This window comes from Platichthys flesus, chromosome 21 (genome assembly GCF_949316205.1).
Source record: "Platichthys flesus chromosome 21, fPlaFle2.1, whole genome shotgun sequence".
NCBI classification, from domain to species: Eukaryota; Metazoa; Chordata; class Actinopteri; order Pleuronectiformes; family Pleuronectidae; genus Platichthys; species Platichthys flesus.
In genome coordinates this window covers 15,667,435-15,688,119 of record NC_084965.1, presented here as the reverse complement: position 1 = coordinate 15,688,119, position 20,685 = coordinate 15,667,435, and the positions used below count along the sequence as shown (strand labels likewise).

At 41.7% G+C, this 20,685-nt stretch overlaps 1 protein-coding gene across 2 annotated transcripts in view; it reads left to right on the top strand.

Moving 5' to 3' along the window:
* Positions 1-20,685, top strand: part of mpp7a (MAGUK p55 scaffold protein 7a) — a 131,831-nt gene that overhangs the window by 53,573 nt on the left and 57,573 nt on the right. For both annotated transcript variants that reach the window (XM_062379824.1, XM_062379823.1), the window contains exons 4-6: positions 3,475-3,552; positions 12,342-12,422; positions 19,954-20,085. In XM_062379824.1, the coding sequence (XP_062235808.1) occupies positions 3,475-3,552; positions 12,342-12,422; positions 19,954-20,085 (291 nt within the window). The remainder of the gene's footprint in view (positions 1-3,474; positions 3,553-12,341; positions 12,423-19,953; positions 20,086-20,685) is intronic.

The window sequence follows — 20,685 nt, the reverse complement described above, 5'->3', positions numbered from 1 at the left end:
GGCATTGAGCCTACTTGCAGGACTCACAAAGAGAAACACTATCCAGCCCTGTGATCTCCAGACCTCTCCTTCTCCTTCCATCAGCAAACCTCTCCATCTATCAAGCTTTTGCTCTCTTGCACGCTCTCTTCCTCTCACTCTGCCAGATTCCGCTCGCTGCAGTGTGTCTGGATTAGTGTACGTAAGGCATGTTTTTTTTTTTTATCTTAGCCATACCTCCACGTTGACAATTGAGTCTTGAGACATTCATTGTCCTTCTTTCTTGCATTTTCACGAAAAGAACATAAACACAGTCTGGTTGACTTTGACTTAAAGTCTCTTGAAAGGTCTCCAAGGTGTCTGACCCTTAACCTGAACTTTGATCCTTGGCAGTGGATGGAGCTGAAGATGAAGATGGATGAATGTTATGTTTTGTTTCAGTTGATTCTCATTTTTTTCACATCAATTCTTTCCCAGATTTGTGTTTTTCTTCATATGTTTTTTTCCTCCTCATGTATTGCTGTGTGTATTTTAAACACACAGGGTATTTCTGGAAGCAAATATAACTTAGTCTGTGGAGACTGGGCGCACAGTGCTCCTATTGTAACATGTTTTTCTTTTTAAGCTCAGTGAAGGTGCACATTCATTCATCTTTACCCAGCCTGTGCCTCTGGGAACATGCCTTCAGTTTTGAGCATTTTGAGCCTTACTCTGCTGCCTTGGTTTACACTGAATTTTCACTACATTTCTCATCAGAGGAGCTCCAGAATCCCAGTCTTTGATTGGGCTGCGTGTCCAGGAGTTGCGCTCCAGTTTAAGCTAAGCCATCCTTGGCTGAAGTACACTGCCTCTTGCTGTTTTAAATTCCACCAGGCCACTTCTGCTGTTTGCCAGGACTGTGCTGCCTCATCAAGAGGACAGAGAACGCGTTATGCAAAAAAACAGGGTAATGACTTTAAAATACATTACTGCGTCATGGACAGGCATTTGGAAAGTGTCCTGACGTGCAAATAAAAGCATTTCAATTGTGCATTTGCTCATAGAGCACAGGAGAAATTCCAGAGTAACTAAGTAAGTTGAGGTGGTGGAGCAACAACTACCTAAGCAGATGTCACTAGTACTGTGGTTTCATGGCACACTGAAGACCCTGGAATCCTGTCTATTTCATCTGTTTTCTTAGAATGATAATCAAGACAGATGAAGTAATCTGAGCTGCCTGTCTGTCCTCTTACTGCCTTCTGCTGTAGAAGAACAGACAAAAGGAGTCAGAGCCCAGGGTGGAGATGTTGAGACTTCAGGAACACTAGAGATGTTCTAATGTGACGTGGCTATGTGAAATAAAACCGATGAGGATGAACATTTCAGAGAATTGCCAGTGTCAGTCTTACATTTGATGCCATAAAACATGGAACATACTGACAACAGTGTAACTCCACACCACTTAAAAAATATTGTACTCATGTGTTAGAACCACTCCAAGCTATTCCAGTTTTATCTCTGTCCGCAGCCTTATCACAACTGTTGGGCAAGTTTCTGTCCCTATCCAACATTCTCTGTTTGCCATCATCTGTTTAACTTCACATCCAAGCTGTCTTGTTCTACGGTCTTCAAGTCACAGCTTTTTGCGGTCTACAGCTAAGCTGAGCAACCATCAGCCTCCCCCAGGCCTTCAACAGATTACCTCCATGACACGCCTAATGCACCATGTTTTATAGCCGAGTAATGTCGGCTTTACACAGGGATTTGAACCTCTAAGCTGACCTTGAAACATGGCTGCTCTTTGGGCCGAGACACTGTTCTAACAGGCCGTGATTTATCACCGCAGTCTGTCTGTCTGAAATGGCAACTCGTTTAGAGCCAATCGAATTTTGATGGCCAGGGACGGTCATGCATGTGCACAGACATTTGACAGTTCTGTTGCATTTTTCTGACCAGAAAGTCAAATAAGTGTCATCGGAATGCTCACATTATCTTTCTGTTTGTATTGTGTTTTGAATGACATCAGCATTTGGATTTAAGGATTTGGTTTTCTCTGAGCATCATTAAAAACAGATGACAGCTCTAAAAAAAAAAACATCTACACATGTTGCATTTTTCTTTGTTAATCAGCCGAGGGCCAAAAATACTGAAAGATATTTCCAAGGGGAATGTGATTAAAAGGGACAGATCCTATCCTGTGATTATGTAATCTCAAAGCATGCACCCCACTCCGTCTTGCATTCACAATATCCACAGAGCTGCTACTGTAGAATGCTGTCTAGCTAAAACATATTTTGTGTAGTGAGTAGGAAAAAGCTTGTTTAACAATCTCTCGACAGATGTTTTAATTGCAAACAGCATCTGCAGCTTCTCTCAATGTGACAGCAAACAAACTGCTTTTCGTGTCTCCTCTGTCCCATTTTTTTTGTGGCAAATTGTCACTGCTCCATCTGTGAGTGAGTACATGTGTGTATGAGCTCCCCACATGTGTGGCTTTGGCCCTGCAGACACAGAGCTGGCCCAGGGGTTTCTCTGTCACTCTCTCCCCAGCCAGAGGGCCTTCTGTTCCACCATCATGCTGGAATGCCTTCTAGGACATCCAGCTGGATCTCCAGGCCCAGGGCCCAGCGATCAGTCAGACCAATGGCCTAGCTCCCCTTCAACATGCGGCACTAAGGAGAGACTCCGGAGTGGCTTTTGAGTGGATCGTTGTCCCTGTCTGTTCTCTGATGGGACCCGACAGCAGCCTGTAGGCTGTCAACACATTCCTGCACAGCTGCTCTTAAATCACATATGGGATGGTTGTAGTTTTCTTTTGTGTGTGTGTGTGTGTAAGCTGGAATACTTGTGTGTGACTGTGTTTGACTACGTGTGCGTGGGCACAAGTGTGCTGCTGTGTGCATAAATTATTCCATTTCTGTTCCACATATCAGTTTTTGAGTGATGAAGTGTTTTTGTGTGTGAAAATGAGTAAACGTTAACACATGATTCGGCCCTACTTTCCATTTTAGTAACCCTCCAGAGATGGAGCTTTGTCTCTCAACATTGTGCAGTTGCAGTGTTGAGGCTGATAAGGAAATGTTTGGCCAATTTAACCAGACTGTTGAAATGATTTGGAATCCTCACCAGGCCACTTGGGCATATCAAATGCATGGTGGAAAGCTGGATTGTATGTATAGTGGCTAAGCTAGCTAAAATACTTAGAATAATCTGCTGTTCCTAGTTAAGGGAGTGTTGTTTGAAAGATCTGTGTTTGTACTCTTGGTGTCTGAGAGCATGATTACAAGCAGTTTGAATCTGGTGGGAGTCTGTGAGTGCGAGGTGGTGTGGATTGATGCTGTACATGTTTTCTGAAATGTGGGTTCATGGCAGTGAACATTGGTTTTCGAGTTCACTTGCTGCTTATACTTGTGTATTTGCTCAGGGAGGCCTCGCTGTGGCCTCTGCAGCGTAGTGCTGACCTTCTTCATGTCTTGCTCTCTCTGCCTTTCTGATGAACACAATCTATCCTTTCAGATCCACGAACAGCTGCAGCACTTCGAAAAGAGCAAACCCGTCCCCGTCCAGGACAACGCAGCAATACTGGCCCATGAAGTAAGTTCCTCCCTCGGAAGAAGGTCTTCAATTTGTTTGGTTGCAACTACTGCTGAGTAAAAATTGAAAAGAAAAATAAACATTTGGTGATGAAATAAGGTGTTGAGCCATTAAGGCTGTCATTTTCTCCAGAAATCAAGTTCGATAAGATTCAAGACCAGTAATTCAATTGTATATATTAGCTCAGGACTGCTTTGCTAGCTAGCGTCCTGCATATTCGTAGGAAACAAAATAATAGTACTGACTTTGAAGTTGATAGTGAGCACTTCTATCGAATGTTAAAAAGAGACTGCCCTATAAGCCACCATGCAACTCCAATACAGCTTAATACTCATTGGCAGATATTCTTCTAGTTTGGAGAACTCTACTGAAGGGATGATCACCATTCCTCCAATACGTTTTGATGGTATTGGTGGAAAACATCGGTGCATTGCTATTAAAAACACTGAAGACTGGCAGCTGACTTAATGTGTCCTTTCCTCGAGTGCCACTGCCGTTACCGTGGTGGCAGAGTAGAATTAATCACATTGACAGTGACAGTGGAAGCTCAGATGTTTGGGGAAGTCACGGTTTGACAAATGATGGTTGTCTGTGTGTATGTGCAAGTTATTCCGTTTGAAAGACCAATCTGAAAATGATTATGACACAGTGTTTGGGGAAAAGAATAACACAGATGAACTGCTTCTGTCCGACCTTCACATTTTGGATGTGGGAGGGCTGTGTTGCAACTGATTAAACCCAGCAGGAGCTTGCTAGTTTAAGCATCAGATCATAAAATGCCACGATTCCTCGCTTTGAAATCAGAAGCAGTACACAATTTAGTACAAACTGGAAAACTTTCAGGCAGGAACCGGAGCAAGTTACAAAGCTAGCATAAGATATTCAGGGTGGCGGTTCACCATCAGCCACGTGTAATGGGATCAGTCCCTCGTCGGCCCTTTGTAGACAAGGCTCATAATGCGATTGAAACATGAGGATTCAATAATAATGGAGATTAACTGAAGTCAAATTGATTTCATGGAGAATAGAACTTTAGATTTTCCTCTTTGTTTTTCCAAAAGTCTCAGTTTGTTGTTGGAGCAGCTGATAACACAGCAGGAACGATGCAGAGACATCTGTTAAAACCCAACTAAACCTTGATGAAAAGTTGTTGAGACTGAGGTACTGCCACAGTAATGGCTGCTTGACCGTTTCCAACCATAAGCTAGATAAGTCTCTTGGTGTCTGACTGGATGGGAATCAGGTGACCGGGAAGTCCACAGCATATGATTCACAACATGTTTATGCTCATCAAACCATTTAGTGAGTTCTCTTTTCCTGTATGGAAGACTTAACTCATTTATCAAGGTTTTTCCTTTAATTTGTCTTTAAACTGTCCCCTGCATTTACATTACGTCTATTTATTGCATGCTCTGTTTGTCTTTGAAAACCAAGCAGACCTAATTTGCTTATACTCATATCCAGAGGGATTTAGTTAAAGCAGGTAGTTTGTCTTGCAGTTCTTGCAGGAACTTCAGATCTCTTTCTTGTGTTTCTGTAACATGTACAATAACAGAGTAACATGCACACACTCTCAACACCCATCCCAGTAGCGTGCAGAACCGTGACAATGTTTATCGTCTTGCACCTCTTACCATGAGGTGAACTCTGCAGTGTCCCCTTCTCATTATAGTCTTGAGTTTAGTCCCTCTTCTACTAACGCTGGAGTGTCCTTACTTTGTCTACTCTGCCACATGTGCCTAGACCAGATGTCTAGCCATACGCTATGAAATCAAAAACTCAGCTTTGCAAAGACATACTGATCATTTTGCTGTATAGAAGAGCAACACATTCATGGTCAAACTTAAGATGGACGGGCACGTAATACCTGGACGACGGAATCAGACAATGATTGAGTCCCATCCTAGGACTCAGGGAAGGAAAGGATGCACGAGACGGGAAAGGAAAGGACCACAGCAGCATCGCGTGCAGGCCGTCTTCACTGGTCAACCTGTTAATGAGAAGCCATGACACGGACAATAATAGTATATCAATAGGTCCACTGATGATGATTTTCCTCCACTGGCCTAACCTCAAGCTGCGAAAGAGATTTAGTATGATTTATTAACTTAATGTCCAGTATCCTGACATGTGTTACAGTATTGTTCATCTGCAATATTTATTAAAAGCCACATGTGCACACAACACACACACACACACACACACACACACACACACACACACCTGTGTAAACCCAAGGACCAGCCTGGCGTGGTGAATGGAGAGGAGGGAAAGCCCTTTTTACTGGTGTGTGGTTTTGTTTGAAATCCCCAGCTCTCTGTTTATTGTAATCAAAGTGCCTCCGACTATTCCACCCCTTTTTAAGAGCCCACAGCCATACATCATCCTAATTAGTACTGAGGCAAGGGAAAGACGAGAGAACGAGGGGCTGAGGCTCTTACAGTCGTTTGGGGTGAGAGCAGGAGAGAGTCCAGAGTGTCCTGAGTCCGTCATGAAAGAGAGTCCGTCCTTTGGTCGAGAGCGGTTTTCCGGACTGTGCACGCCGCAAATGTCAGAGCGGTAGCCAGAACGTTCCATCCTGGACGGTATACACATACCAATACAGATGACAGGCGTCCCAAACCACCCAGGACCCCGAACCAAACTTGAATGGCCGAGCCTGAAACTGTGGGGACAATATTCTCAAAAACACATTAGACTCTTCTTTCTGTGTGCTACCCTGCTGTTAGGGTTGTCAAACTGCTAACCAGGTAACACCAGATTGAGAACTCCACGAGCTACAAGCCGACAACACAGTGTGAGGGATCGCTTCTGTTTCTCTTGTCTCAGATTTTCTCTTTCTCCCCATGGCTTATGGCAAGAGTCCACAGACCTTTAAAGAGACCCCCAACAATCAACCCACATGTTACCCTTCCTCTAACAGTTTTTCTTTCTCCCTCTTTTTTGTCAAATTACAGACTTTCAAATTTAAGCTTCCTGGTAAATGCTCCGCAAAGCGTCTCCTTGGGATTATCAGGTATCGGGATGAAGCCCAGAGATGTAGTATCAAAGCGTCTCAGAGCACACTGCAAACCATAAGTCCCTCTTTCCTAAGCTAGTCCAAAAAAAGAGAAAAAGAAAAACTCCCAAACCTGGAGCGTTGCAGTGTATTTTTAAAGCGGATTGTTTTTCACCCATGTCACCGCTCCAAATGAATGCTATTGAAGTGGTGGCTGAGGACTGAAAGGCAAATGGGAGAGATCTAGAGTTAGATGAAATTCATTTCGGGCTAGGGTTTCGGGTAATGGAGGCTTAATTTATTGCCTAACATAAAATGACACTTCAACCCTCGTCTGCCCCCATCTGCACTGTCTAGCGCACTCAGCAGGTGACTGCCACCGCTCAAGCAAACTTGCCTCGCTTAGAGCCGCCTTAAATATGATCAATCCTTGGCCAGGGCAATAGGTGCTGTATTACATACTTATAAAGACATGTCAGTGAGAGGACTGTGCACACACGTAAATGGATGTAAATAGACATTTATTACTGCTCACACAATCTTCTTCCAGTGCTCATTAAGACTGAAATGGAAGCACTCTTGCCTCATTGTGGATTGTCAAATACAGTATTACGTGAATCAAAAGGGGCAAATCAGCATCACACACGTGCTAGCTCTGTGTAAGTTCAAAATGCCACATCAACAGTAAGCTAAGTGCCAGCCCCTTGTCCGTCGCTCGGAGTAAGACTGTCAGCCCTGGTGGCCCATTTGTGTCCTTCTCCGCTCAAAACACACTTTCCCTCCTCTGGCAAGGTTCCCAACAGCTTTACACCCAAAGACCTGCTGTTACTCGATAAGACCACTGGGTGCCATCAGAGAGCACTGGTCTGTAATTCTAGCTTTGACTGGGGCTCCTGGTTCATCATTGCAAATTTGTAAATGAAACTCAGACCAGGCCCATCAGGATATGACAGATTTGAGATGTTAATACATATGAGTGCTCCTGCTTTGATTGACATATTTACCTTCCTTATGTAAGTACAATTTGTTGTTAAGTAATTGTTTCAGATTTATCCTTTTTGTATGTATTAATTATAACAATTCCTTATTAATATGTCCAGACCTATGTTATACATTTAGGAGACTTGTCCAAAATGTTTCCAACAATATTCAAACACATTTTACCAGAGACTTTGCTCGTCCTTAATCAGGTAGATTTTCATCAGTGGGGAAGACAGCAACTCCCATGATCCCACACTGCGTCACGACATCATCGACCTCGGACTTCTCTTATAGTTTTGATTGAGAGACTCTTAGTGTTTTATTCTTGCCATCGCACTTTTTTATTACGTAATCTAATTTCCATTCCATATGGCTCACACACAGCCGGTAGTGTGATGTCCCTGTATACATACATGACTTTTTGAATGTAAGCTGCCTACAAGTGACTGTTGCCCGTCGAAATACAATTGCACCATATATCTTCCACTGATGTACTCTGTGTTTTCAAGAAAGACCCCATTAAAGTATATCTGGATTGAAGTCACTCACTTCTTATGCTCACTCTCTTTAAATGAGAAAAATAAATCCTGTATTCATTTCCTTTTCCATTTTTATTTTAAGGCATATGAAAGCCAGTATTTAAGACCATGAGACATTAAAAACTTTTATTGAATTCTATAAAATATAATAATAGGAAAACATATTTTTCCATAATAACTGAATAAAATCACATCAAAATGCTGCACATGAATTCACTGTAGTCAGCCAGTGTATTATTAATCAGTGACACAACAAATCAAGCCAAAGTGCATTTTATCCCCTCGTATGAAACCGATGACGCAGACTGGGCTGAGATCAGATTTTTTTGGTAAAAGGCTAATATGTTGAAACAGTTTTAATAATAGCTTTTAAAGAAGGTCAGCTTGATGAATTGGCAGCTTTATAAAAAGCCTGTCGTCGTTCAGGGTCGAGAGAGAGCTGTAAACTGACAAGCTGGGAATCAAACATATCTGAACAGTGGGTGCCTGCCATGACATTTAACAAATGAAATAGGCACAGTCCCAGAGGAGACCAGCATCATTTTTTTGCCCCCTCCCTCACTTTTGGTGACGGTCTGAGGATGGAAAATGTGATTCTAACGGAGAAGCACTAAGGTAGAGAGCAGTCAAATACGTCCTGTCTGTTGTCCTCACTGAGTTATGGGATGAGGTGTTTTAACAGGACAGTACAAGGGAGTGGAAACGTACAGTCCCCCATCCTCCTATGCCCCTCTCCCTTGCTGTAAACAGCCTAGTGATGAGATGATGGACGGAAGCTGTTTAGGAGCAAGAGATATTCCCTCACTAAAGACCCTGACCCTGACTCACCTCAGCCACTACCTTCTTCTGTTTTTCTCTTTTCCCCTCTTTCTCTCCTGCTCCCTTTACACATGTGGTCTCCCTTTTCTCTTACTGTGACCTGGCTCTCTCAGAGTTCATTACCTGTGTGTAGATTTGACAAAGTGAAGTAATGTAGGGTTGAGTGGAGGGTAACGCTAGAGGAACCTTGACCAATGTGACTATTCGTTTTCTCATTTTTCTTTTTCCCAGCCGTCTGTGCTAAACTACCCCGAGAGACACTAATGGATATATTCAAAAGGCACACACACACACACACACACACACACACACACAAACAAACTCTTTCAGGTACAGTGACATAGCGTCCTCCCTAACCCCAGTCTAACCCATGTGTCTACCACAGCCTCACCTCTGTTACCTTATTCCCACACCTCAGGGGTCATTACTCACACACACTGTAGGTTTTTCCAACCTCTGTCATCGTCCACTGCAGCATCCCATTTAAATGGCTTCGTTGTGTTTTGGAGGAGATCCCCCTGTTCAAATTATCTGTTACGTGATGACAGCAAGAGGCCCCCAAAATGATCAATGTATCTCCCATGCTTCTTCTATACACTGCTTTATATGCAAAGGATTTTATAAATGGAATATGTGTTAAAGTGTTAATCATCAAGCAGTATTTTCTTATTATAAGCGAGGAGCTAGACGGTTTAGTCACAAATTGATGGGTTTAACTTTTTTGACCTTTAAATCTATCATGTATGGCTTAGTGTAGAAAATATTAAATATTGCTCAGTGACCAGTTTTATCCACTGAAGTCATTTTTAGTTTGAACAAGATAGAAGAGACAGTAGCAGTTGTAGAATGGCGTCATGGACAAACGGAGGTACATCAAATTTCAGTAGAGAAATTCCAAACATATGTTAGTCATATTTTTTAAATATTTATTTCTCTACAGCCACATACAGCTCCTCTATTACAATTTTAGAAAATACAAAAATGGCATCTTGATCAAAAGTCTAAGATAAAAACTTTTTGATATTCAATATCACATCATAACTGGATGTTTTAAACTCAAAATTTGATGTGAGAAGTTCATTGTCAGGCGGCAAGCAACGTCTGCCTCTGCATCAGATGTTACTTCACACTCATTTTGTATTTAGTTCATATTTGAAAATAATTGTTGATACTTTTTTGTTTTCTTGTTTCTTAAATCTCTGTTACTGTTAATTCCTGTGATTATTTTAGACCTCATAGACTTTGACATTGTTCATGATGTCCTACAAGTTATATTTTGTCAGGGCTTTAACCAATTCTTATTTCCATTATTGTTTAATCAAACTTTCTTTGAGCAATAGTCAATACTTTAAAATGTCTTAAAGGCTGGTGTGCAAAATGTCCACCAAGTACTTTCTAGCATTTAAGGTCTCCGTCATTTTCTTCACTTATGGAATTTAATATTAAATAAGGACATTGCATAAATAATTTGACATTATACCTTTAAATATATTCTAATGTTGAACTATCCCACCTGTGGGGTAATTAATATATATGTGATAAAAAATACACAAACGTGTACAGTATGACCAGCTGTACACATGTGCTCATACATACAAGAGAAGAAACATGACTATGATACCTTTCACTTTCACTTCCACACACACACAGAGACAGACACAGACACACAGACACAGACACAGACACACACACACACACACACACACACACACACACATACAGAGAAGCCTCAGTCCATGACGTCCACTGGCCCTTTGTGTGGAGCCGACTTTAGCTCCTGATCCCGGTTCTCAGAGCACAAGCAGCTCTTTGTGTGGGTCGCTCTCCACACTCACTCCACATCCAGCAGCATCCAGGAGGACCGTCCATAAATCAGAGAGCAGACGGAGGAGCGTGGCCTGGGCTTTGGAAGCAGAGTCACTCGACTCAGATACATTCATCAGTGTAGTCCAGCTCAATCCCACCACTGCTACCACAGAGATTCTCTCACTGCTCACATTGTTTCCAAGAGGAACGGCCTGATTTCTTTGGTTACTGAGATTTGCATTGAACAATGATGAACTGATTATGAAATGTTAACGAAAAAAATGTGGTGACAAATAAGAATTTGAGGGCCTGTTACAACATAAGGCCTCACCTCTCACTAAACTGCATCTGATTTATCACCTTTACTTTTCCTATGGGATGTTTCCTGTTGCTTTTCAGCTGTCTGAAAGCCTACATGTATAGTGCCCTCAAGTTTAGTTCTACTCAAGCCTTACACGTGATACTCTGCTGTTACACTCTGCTTATCTGCATGTAATACTTTTTATTTTTTTTATAGTCACATATGATCAGTTGTTTAATACAATTCAGTCATTAAAATAAGGTACGGGGAAACAGGCAATATGTGAGACAGGGTGATGTACATTGAGAACCACTTGAATTATTTAAGTTAATTGCAGATTTGTTTTGGCTAAAACCTTTGGTATTAATAATTTCTCTAGGCAGTGGTGGCAGTTTGATCCCTGGACCCACAGTAATAATTTGGGTGTGACAAGTAAAAAAGGAGTTCTTTCCATTGCCTTTTGGCAGTTTGGTGACCTTCCCTATTTTTTTAATTTTCTGATGACAAAACTCTTGTGCTGAGCTGTTTCCAGCCGTGAGTGTGTGTAAAGGTGCCTCTATAGCTGTGCATCAACCTATGCAAATAGGTGACATGCAGGTCCTTGACAATGAAACTACACACCGAAGCGGCAGCAGTAAACTTACAGACAGAATTATGATTGCTCTGCTCTCAGTCAGTTTCTGTTCTTTTCCTGTCAAAAGGACCTTCTTCTTCTCCACTGCTGCAACGTGCTTGCTCCCAGTGGAACCTTGTTGGGTTTCTTTTGTATAACATTGTAAGGTAACATGATCTGACTTTGACCTTAGTCCTATAAATTGCCTTGACATAATTTATGTCATGATTTAATGCTTTATAATTCAATCCAATTTTGGATTGAATTCAACTCTATTAGGCAAAATAAAGGAACACGCATATCTTCTTCTTTCCAGAAATATAGTGGAGTAACACATCAATCTCTCAAACCTGCTCGCTGAAATCACTTCCTCTCTCTTTGTCCCAATGAAGGAAACACTCATAATACAAAACAAATGGAAGAATGTCAACGTACTATATATATAATGTAATCCCTATATCGCCGGCCAAAGATTTTAAACCTGAATATGCAGATACTGATGCAATGGAATTTCAGAGGCACATACCTAAATGTTAACATTTTGTAAATTTATAATATGGTTCAGTATATAATTAGCATTTCATGGAAAATATTGATATATGTTAGTTATTAGATTTCCTCATCACATGTAGTAACCTGTCAGCCCTCATTTCAAGTCTGTTTTATATCTAATATGTACAGAGGACTGTGGGGTTTTTAATTTCCTTCCGCTCTGTGTCTTCTCATCTTTAGTTGTCTGAGGAACTGGAAAGGAAATCGGCAAATGAAGAAATTAAAGAGCTTCTCAAACTACTGACCAAACTCCACATCGAGGTAAGTTTGACAACATTCCTTTCTGTGGTGGATTAGGCTACAGTGTCTTTAAGAAACATCCGAATATCATCCTGTTCTGGAAACCACAGAGTGAGTCAAATACAAAGTTTTGCTTGTGCATGTTGACTGTTTGTGACGCATCAGTATCACAGTGATGTTTTTATCCTGCTGAACTGTTAGAGCCGGGTCATGTCTTGTATGCCTCCTCACAGGGGCCGATCCTATTGAACGTATTATCTCGGTTATACCTTGAGGGAATTTCTTCGAATTTGTCACTTTCATTTGGGCTCAGAGTGAACTGAATAGAGTTTGGTAGTTAAAAAACCAAGGTCACTGTGACCTCACAAAACACGTTATTGGCTTTGTGAGCATATTATCTCAGGAATGTCTGGAGGGAATTTATCCAAATTTGGATGCTTGGATGAAATTGTTAGACCTATACGATTTTGGAGAAAGGTCAGGGGCACAATTTCTGGCCACATTTAAAACATTCATATGCTAATAATGATAACATATTGAACTCCTCTGAAGTCTTCACAACATATATAAAATGAGTCTGGACAAACGTGGATCTAAACTTTGGCGAAGACACACAACAGCAAGGAGGACGTTAACTCTCATCCTGTTGGCTGTAGCTGCTGGCCTCATTAGCCAGACGAAGACAGCTTTAAAATAAATGTACATCGTATTTTGAAACGATGGCTCTGATCATCCATCAGACCCCACAGGTGTTTCAGCCTCAGACAGAGCTGCCTTGATGATGGTGGGACAGTAGTCGAGTTGGACGAACTCCTTTATAATGCACTGTCATCAAGCTTATTTGGGCTCTGCCAGAAACAACAGCTCAACATCAAGTCCCCCTTCACAATTCACTCACTTTTTAAGGATACAATTATTCCGAACCAAAATGTCTCAACATCAGGTTTTTGAAGGGACGGGGGTTCCAAACAGGAACTAAAGTCTTTCCTAGTGATGTAATGACGACTTTCTTGAATTCTGCTAATATAACTGTGTTTTTCTGACGAAAGAAACCCAAATTCTACCAGCTATCAACACAGTTCCCCATTGATATACAGTATAATGGTGGATATACACTCCAATACACTCACATAGCCACCATCCTGAAGATAAATGTTAGATATTTATCTCACTCCTGCTCTCCTACCTTGCTATGAAAGGACATTGTGACCTTTGTCTCTGTCAAGCCTGAAGTGAAATATGGTGACAAACGATCACTGAACTTGCAATGAAGCATGCCTGTGTCAGAGAGGCTGCATTTATTACTACTGTTAGGCTTACAGTGAAGGTATTTGGCACAACAAGGGAAAATCTATCAAACCGTTCAGCATGTGAAAGTCTTGTGAAACAGTTTTTTGTGTTCACACGATGGCTGTTTATTATTGCCCATCAATAAGCCTTTGAATTTACCCTTAATGACAATAAAGAGCAGTTTAGCAGCTGAAAATGTCATGTTTACCTCCATTTGTTAGACTGGTTCGCAGTGATGAAATGAATCGCATGGTGTCAGCACGCTGTGACATCACTGATGTATGGTTACGTGTGACCAGAAAGGTAGGAGTGAGGCCTGGGGAGCACTGGCCCAAGCTGAAATCTGAAGTGACCCTGTCCGTTTTTTTCTCAGATAAACTTACAAACAAATAATTATAACAGTTTGTTTAGATTTTGTATTTTCTAAACTTTAGGAAACATGATGTGCTTCAACAGAGCTCAAAAGGAATAACTTCAGGGTATTGTGCTTGGATGTTGGAAATATAATTGGCCCCTCTCTGTTTTAGATCGACCACTGTAGACAGAGCAGTAAAATACAGCCTTTCAGTTTGGTATTGAGTTGCTCTTTAAATCAGCTACCCTCACTTGAAATTGCTGAATGGTAAATCATCTTTATTAATAAACAAATATTACAAAAACTTCCAACAACCTGTCATAGCTTTTTACTACTAGGAAGTAAACATGACTCCTTAACTCAGAGAAAACCTTACCACCTCTGCATTAGTACCAAGTCGTCTCTCCAACTTCAGCTTCATCTACCAAAGAAGACCATACAATATCTTCTGGTTTTTTAATTCCACTATTCAATACCTTTGCTCTCATCTCCCTCCGACTCCCACACACGCCAACCTCGGCTCCACTGCAGAACGAGGTCAGCCAAACAATTCTACACGAAACAATGGAAAATACTACTACTACTGCTTCCGCTATTGCTGGCTGTTCACATCGGCAGATGTCATAAGCACAGAAGTTACTGAGGACAGGAATCTGCTCAACAAAATCAATGCTATGCAGCACTACAAGTCAAAGACTATCAAGGGTACAATGTAAATAGCAGTCTGTGCTCGGGTTAAAGAAAAAAGGAGTCGAAAAACTTCAGAAATTCTGGTCTTTGTGTTTGATAAAAGGTTTCTAATGTGTAGTGTTCTGAACTAAACCTACATCTACATTATTTCCTGTAATTGTGGTCATTTAAAATATCAATGAAAATGATCTTCTATACAAAAGTGTGTCTGAGATATGTGAGCTTGAGTTTATCTGTATTTGATGGAGGGGATCAGGCCTATCATTTGACATCTGCACGTGTTCACAGACTTGCACATTTTCTCAACTTCATGACCTCGACTCTTGCAGGTTGGCTGGACTCCATCAGCAGGTTTTGAGCATGTGGGCCTTAAACCAGGGAGCTGACTTTCCCTGCTGCCTTCAAAAGGAACACTGGTTTGACAACAGATTGACTCCAGCATCGTGGTTTGGAAGAGCTTTGTTTGTACCATACTGAAGCGTGGAGGCTCATGCCATTTTATTGTCAATGTGTCTGAAAGTGTAGGCAGGACGTGGGCTTCAGGAGTGAAGCACTGCAGCGTCTCTCTCTTTCTGTCTCCATCTGTCCTCCAGGGCACTTGACACCATACCAGCCAGTCCCAGTGTAAATCACAAGGCCTGGGGTGTAAAACACAAGCAGATGGCTGTTGCCTTTGAATGGCGTCTCTGTGCGATAGTAACTGTATCACTCTTAATTATGGTTGAAATGATCCATTTCTAGGGTGGGGATATAAATCAGGCTCCTTAAAACTCCAGTCTCTCTTTTTCGTCTTTTCTCTTTCTCAACTTCCTCAATCTTTCATTTACGATTCGCACATGAAAAAACAACTTTCGACCGTATAAGCCCCCCTCAGCAAGACTAATATTGACAGTGATGAAAGTGCCAATTATGATGGCCGGATGTTCCTGCCAGATTATGCGGTGGTAGGTCTGTGTATGCAGGCTTACAGTGTTTGACACTGCGTGCTGAGGTTCAAGGCTTAGAGACGGTGGGCATGAGTGTCATTTCCAAGCTGGGCATATACAGAAATGCCTCCAGGGCAGAATCCTCACAACAGGGTCCCTAACGCCTGGGTATAGCCGTTGCCCCGCACCAATCCTGCGCTGCTAGCATTGAAAACTTAGTGGTCCAGTGACAGGGGCGGGGGGGCTTTAATGAGGGGCCAGTGCCAGGAATGTACGGGCAGGTTTATTTTGTCAAGTGCAGTGATCTGTTTTTCTAGGATCTCTATTATACCTAATGAACACAAACACATGGACTGAGAAGGGACAGGATGCCTGGAAAACAAGGGTGGTTTTGCTTGCCTTCATCTTTCTTTCCGTGTCTTGCTTTTCCGTCGTCTTCCTTACCTCTTCAGGCTTCAGCTGCACAAGGACATGACTCCAGATTTGATTAGGCATTTAATCCACCAGCACTAGACACCCTGCCTCCTATCTGCACAGGAAGAAAGCTTCCATATATCCTATGTTGTGTAACACAATTCTACCTGTGTAGTACCCAATGTCAATGGTCACCAGCCAGGGCATGTACCATGTGCTACCTATTAGCATCGAGCTATTATTGCTCCTTGCCAGAAAGTTTTTACAAGGAATTAGCTGTGGCTCTGTTACGGTCGGTTAGGCACAGCAGAAGGATTGAATGTAGCGGTGGAGAGCATAGCCAGACTTAAGGAAGTGGCATCATTGAGCGGACACTCAAGGGTCACAATACTGGGCCTGATGGATTCACTTCAAAGGAAACAGCACCTGGCAGTTGAGTGGAGGAAAGGTTGAGGTGAGCATGAGATGGGAAAGGGTAGAGAGAGACAGAATAATATTAAGTTGAAATTGACTAATCCTTAATATGTTGTCCATTTCAATATCTCAACGCCTAAGCTATCACAGGCACATTTCTCATTCGGTCACATAAATTCTGGGTTGGTAATACTGAAAAAAAAATAGCAAGAGGAGGCTACACCAACGCTATTTTCAGACATGCACTGAACTTGAGAGGGAAACCGCACTTTTTCCGGTGGAAGTACGAACACAAATGTCTAAGTGAAAGCCTCCGGATTATCTGCGTGACTCGCTTGGTCACTTCTGGCTATCGTCTCAGACTCAGCCCTCCGGCCTGTAACGACTACGAATTAAGAATGGGCAGGGTGTATGCAGGCAGGCAGCTCAGTTAATGACGTCAGTCTTAGTGAAATTATTTGTCTTGCTTATTACAATGCTGTGAGGGCAACAGCGACTTTATTTTAATGATGGCTGTCAGGATGTGAAGAGGTTTTCAAACAAATAAAACAACTTAACCTCTCTTCCTTTAACGGTCAAATAGTTGAATCTCAAAAACATTTTTGATATTTAAAAGAAGTGTTTTATCTCTTAAACAGTTGAGATCAGGTTGAGTTTAAGTTTTACTTACATGCACAGGTGGAAATCAATCATGAATCAGTCAAGAGATAAGGGAACAACAGATAATCACTAATTATTTTCATTGTTGATTAATTTTGTGACAGTCGAATTCTTTCAAAACAATTTTAATTTCAATCTCAGAACTAATGATGCACATTGTAAGAAAAAGATTGTAGTTGTGCTTCAAGGGCACCAGGCCAACGTGGGTGTCTCACCCTGCTGAGAGGCTGATGGATGCCCAGCTGACCCACATGTTGTCCCGACACAGATCAGGTGCCGTGACAGACAAATTTGTTATATTGAGCTCTGGTGTGAGATTCACTTTGCTTTTTTTTTGTCCTCATATGCAAACAGTTTCTGTTGTCAGCGTTCCAAGCGAATATTTCAATACCATAATGACAGTTTCCCTATATATAAACTACAACACAGAGTGTGTGTTAATGTATGGTGCAGATGAAAGCCAGGAACACATTGTTAGGGCCTACTCTTCTGAGAAAAAGTGATGCTGGGAAGATTTTGGGGAAATTCCATGAAGGATAAAACTGAAGGAGAACCAAACAAGTAAAAGAGAGAGGATTAATAGCATCTGAGAGGAGGTTGGACAAGAAGACCATGAAAACAGGAGAAGTTCAAGGAGAAAATATGAGAAAAAGAAAAATGTAGAATTACTTTTGTGTTCCTCTGGGATTTTAAGTCATCTTTTTATTGATTTGTTTGGTCTCTCCTTTCTCTATTGGATTAGTTTAGAGTCAGAATCCTGTTTAGAGTTAATATTAGATTTAGGGTAAGTTGAATTATTCTGAAAATATATTTGGGGTTTTAAGCACCAAAATCATCTCATTGTAGTTTTACATCTCCCTGGAGCTCTATAAAATCAGATCAGTCAGCCAATCAGAAGAGAGGCCGACCACAGGTAGCAGCGTATCCCTTTTCAGAGCTCAGACTCTAGCTTCCCTTATGCTTTGAGTATGCAAGTCCACAGTCAGTAAACACAGCTGTAATAATAGCTGTTTGTGTAACTCATAAACTATAATGATTAATCATAGCCATATCAAAAAAAATGTTTAAGCTGAAATGAAACACTTAGCCCTAAATTAGCCCATTTTCTTTTTTATCAAGATAAATTAATTAATCCCTGGGAAAATAGTGAGGTTGAAAAAATGCCCAGTCCGGCAATGTTAAAGAGTGTGACGAAAGAAATGTCAGGGTCCGCCCCTTTGTTTGGGTTCATGTCAAATTCTTATTGGTTCCGAGTCCCATCATACCTCTGGATTTTGGGGAAATCTGATTTAAAGGTTTGCGTCATCCTGCAGACAAACAAACAAATAGACAGCAGCAAAAACACAACAACATTGAATAGTACATTCAGGTCAGCCATGATGGGAGCATGCCTGAGATATTGAGTGTTTCATTGTGACATCACAAAATCCCGGAAGTATTGTCGACTTGTTGTTATAGGCTCGGCTTCTGAATACTGGCGTTGTACATTTCTCCTGTGGTTAGTAATTTTGATACTCCAAATCTTTATATCACACCCAGACCTACATTCAATTCAAATAGGGACATGGAAATCTCAATTTCCACCATATGTGACTTTTAACATTGTTAGTGGAGAATAACATTATAGGGGACAAAGTTCATCACTTTCTTCATGAATTGATACAACGCTATCAATTCTGTTGTAAAAGACCAGAATCATCCTTTAAGGTTGCCGTCAGGACTAAGGGAAAAAATAGAAGCAATTCTCACAACTACACAAGATAAACTGTATGTATGTGTGTTTGTGTGTGTGTGTGTATGTGTGACCGTCAGTTTGACTGTCGGTGGATAGTTTTGTCTCCTCCTCTCATCTGCTCCCAGTTAGCAACATCTTGAGCACTGTACTGCAGCATGCTCCCATGTCATAAAACACACTGCTTCTCTTCTCACCATATCCTTCTCTCTGTCTCTCCCTCCTCCTCCTCCTCTCTCTCTCTCTCTCTCTCTCTCTCTCTCTCTCTCTCTCTCTCTCTCTCTCTCTCTCTCTCTCTCTTGCTCTCTCTCTCTCTCACTCTGGTTTTTGTCTGGCATATGAGTTGGAAGATGTTTTTCTCACTCGTCCCCCCCCCTCCCCTCAACCACGGAAAAAGCAGCACGCGTCCAGCTGCATCTTGGTCCGGACACGGAGTCGTTAAATAGTTTGAGAAATGAACGTCTCAATGGCATCATTCTTGTCTGTGTCCCGTCTCTTTTTTATGTCTGCTCGTGAACGTGTGAAATATCTGAGGCGGCTGAGAACTTCATTACTTTGAGCTCGCCGCCGTAGGTGCGGAACATCACCTTGCTCTGGAAATCGTCGGCACTGAAAACAGTCACCAAAGTTGCCCCCCCACACACACACTAACACACACACACACAGACAAACACACACACACACACACTTCCACTTGCATTAGCTTGTGAGCAATAGTCCAGGGCTTGCTGCCTTTTAATCAGAGAAATGTAAGAAGGAGGGAGCTCGGGCTTAATAACAATTAAAGCATGCACTTACACGCACTGGCCCCGAATGCTTCCAAATCCATCACCCAACACTTGAGGGAGACACCCCAATTCATAACCATCCTCCCTGCAGTCTCTGCAGTTTCTCTGTCCTGTTCAAAAGAAGAAATGATAGATTGAACTCCTAATAGCCTGTAGTACTCTACTTTGTTTTGCTAAATATACCAGGGTAAAGTTAAGGCCTCTATGGTTTGACTGATAACCCTTGCCTAATGTTTCTTTCCTCTCATCAATCCCTCCTTTCTCCCCTTTCTTCTCGTTTAAGAGCCTTCTGAAAGTCCACGATACAGTTGCCCTGAAGAATTACGACCCCGAATTACCTCCACTACCTGAAGACATTGACGATGATGAGGATTCGGTTAAAATCATCAGACTGGTTAAAAACAAGGAGCCTCTTGTAAGTAACTTTGTCTGTTATAAGCTGCTGTTAGAAACATGTACTGAAGCAAAGACTTTTTCCTGCATTTATTCCGGACAATGTGTTTGAGAGTCGTTTCCTGGACCTTTTCCTGCCACCCCTCTTTTGAAATGGCTAAAAAATGTCTGAATGAGTTCATATGAGAATACAGGAGGAATATTTACAGTGAGTTAGTTGACATATTGCTGACGTTGGTGACACATGAGAGACACAAAAAGAATACAAATATGTCAGGATGAAAAAAAAGATGTGTCATTGACGTAGAAGAGCTTTTGGCTTTAAGAGCCGACACTGGTGCTGATGTGCTGTAAACACATGCACGTGATAACCATAGCAGAATTTGTCATGTCCTGCCTCAAGTATGCTCGACCCAGAAACCCTTACCTCAATGTTCTGTACATTTTCCTGTTGTCATAAACACATACGATCTGGTCAATCTCCTGCTGCGTTCCTCATATGTGCCAACTCTGATGTTGGTTGGACCCAATTATGTCTGAAAATGGCTATTTTGAGAAATAATTTATTGGATACGTACTTGTGGTTTTCAGCAGATTTTAGAAGGTTTCAGGAAGTTAAAAC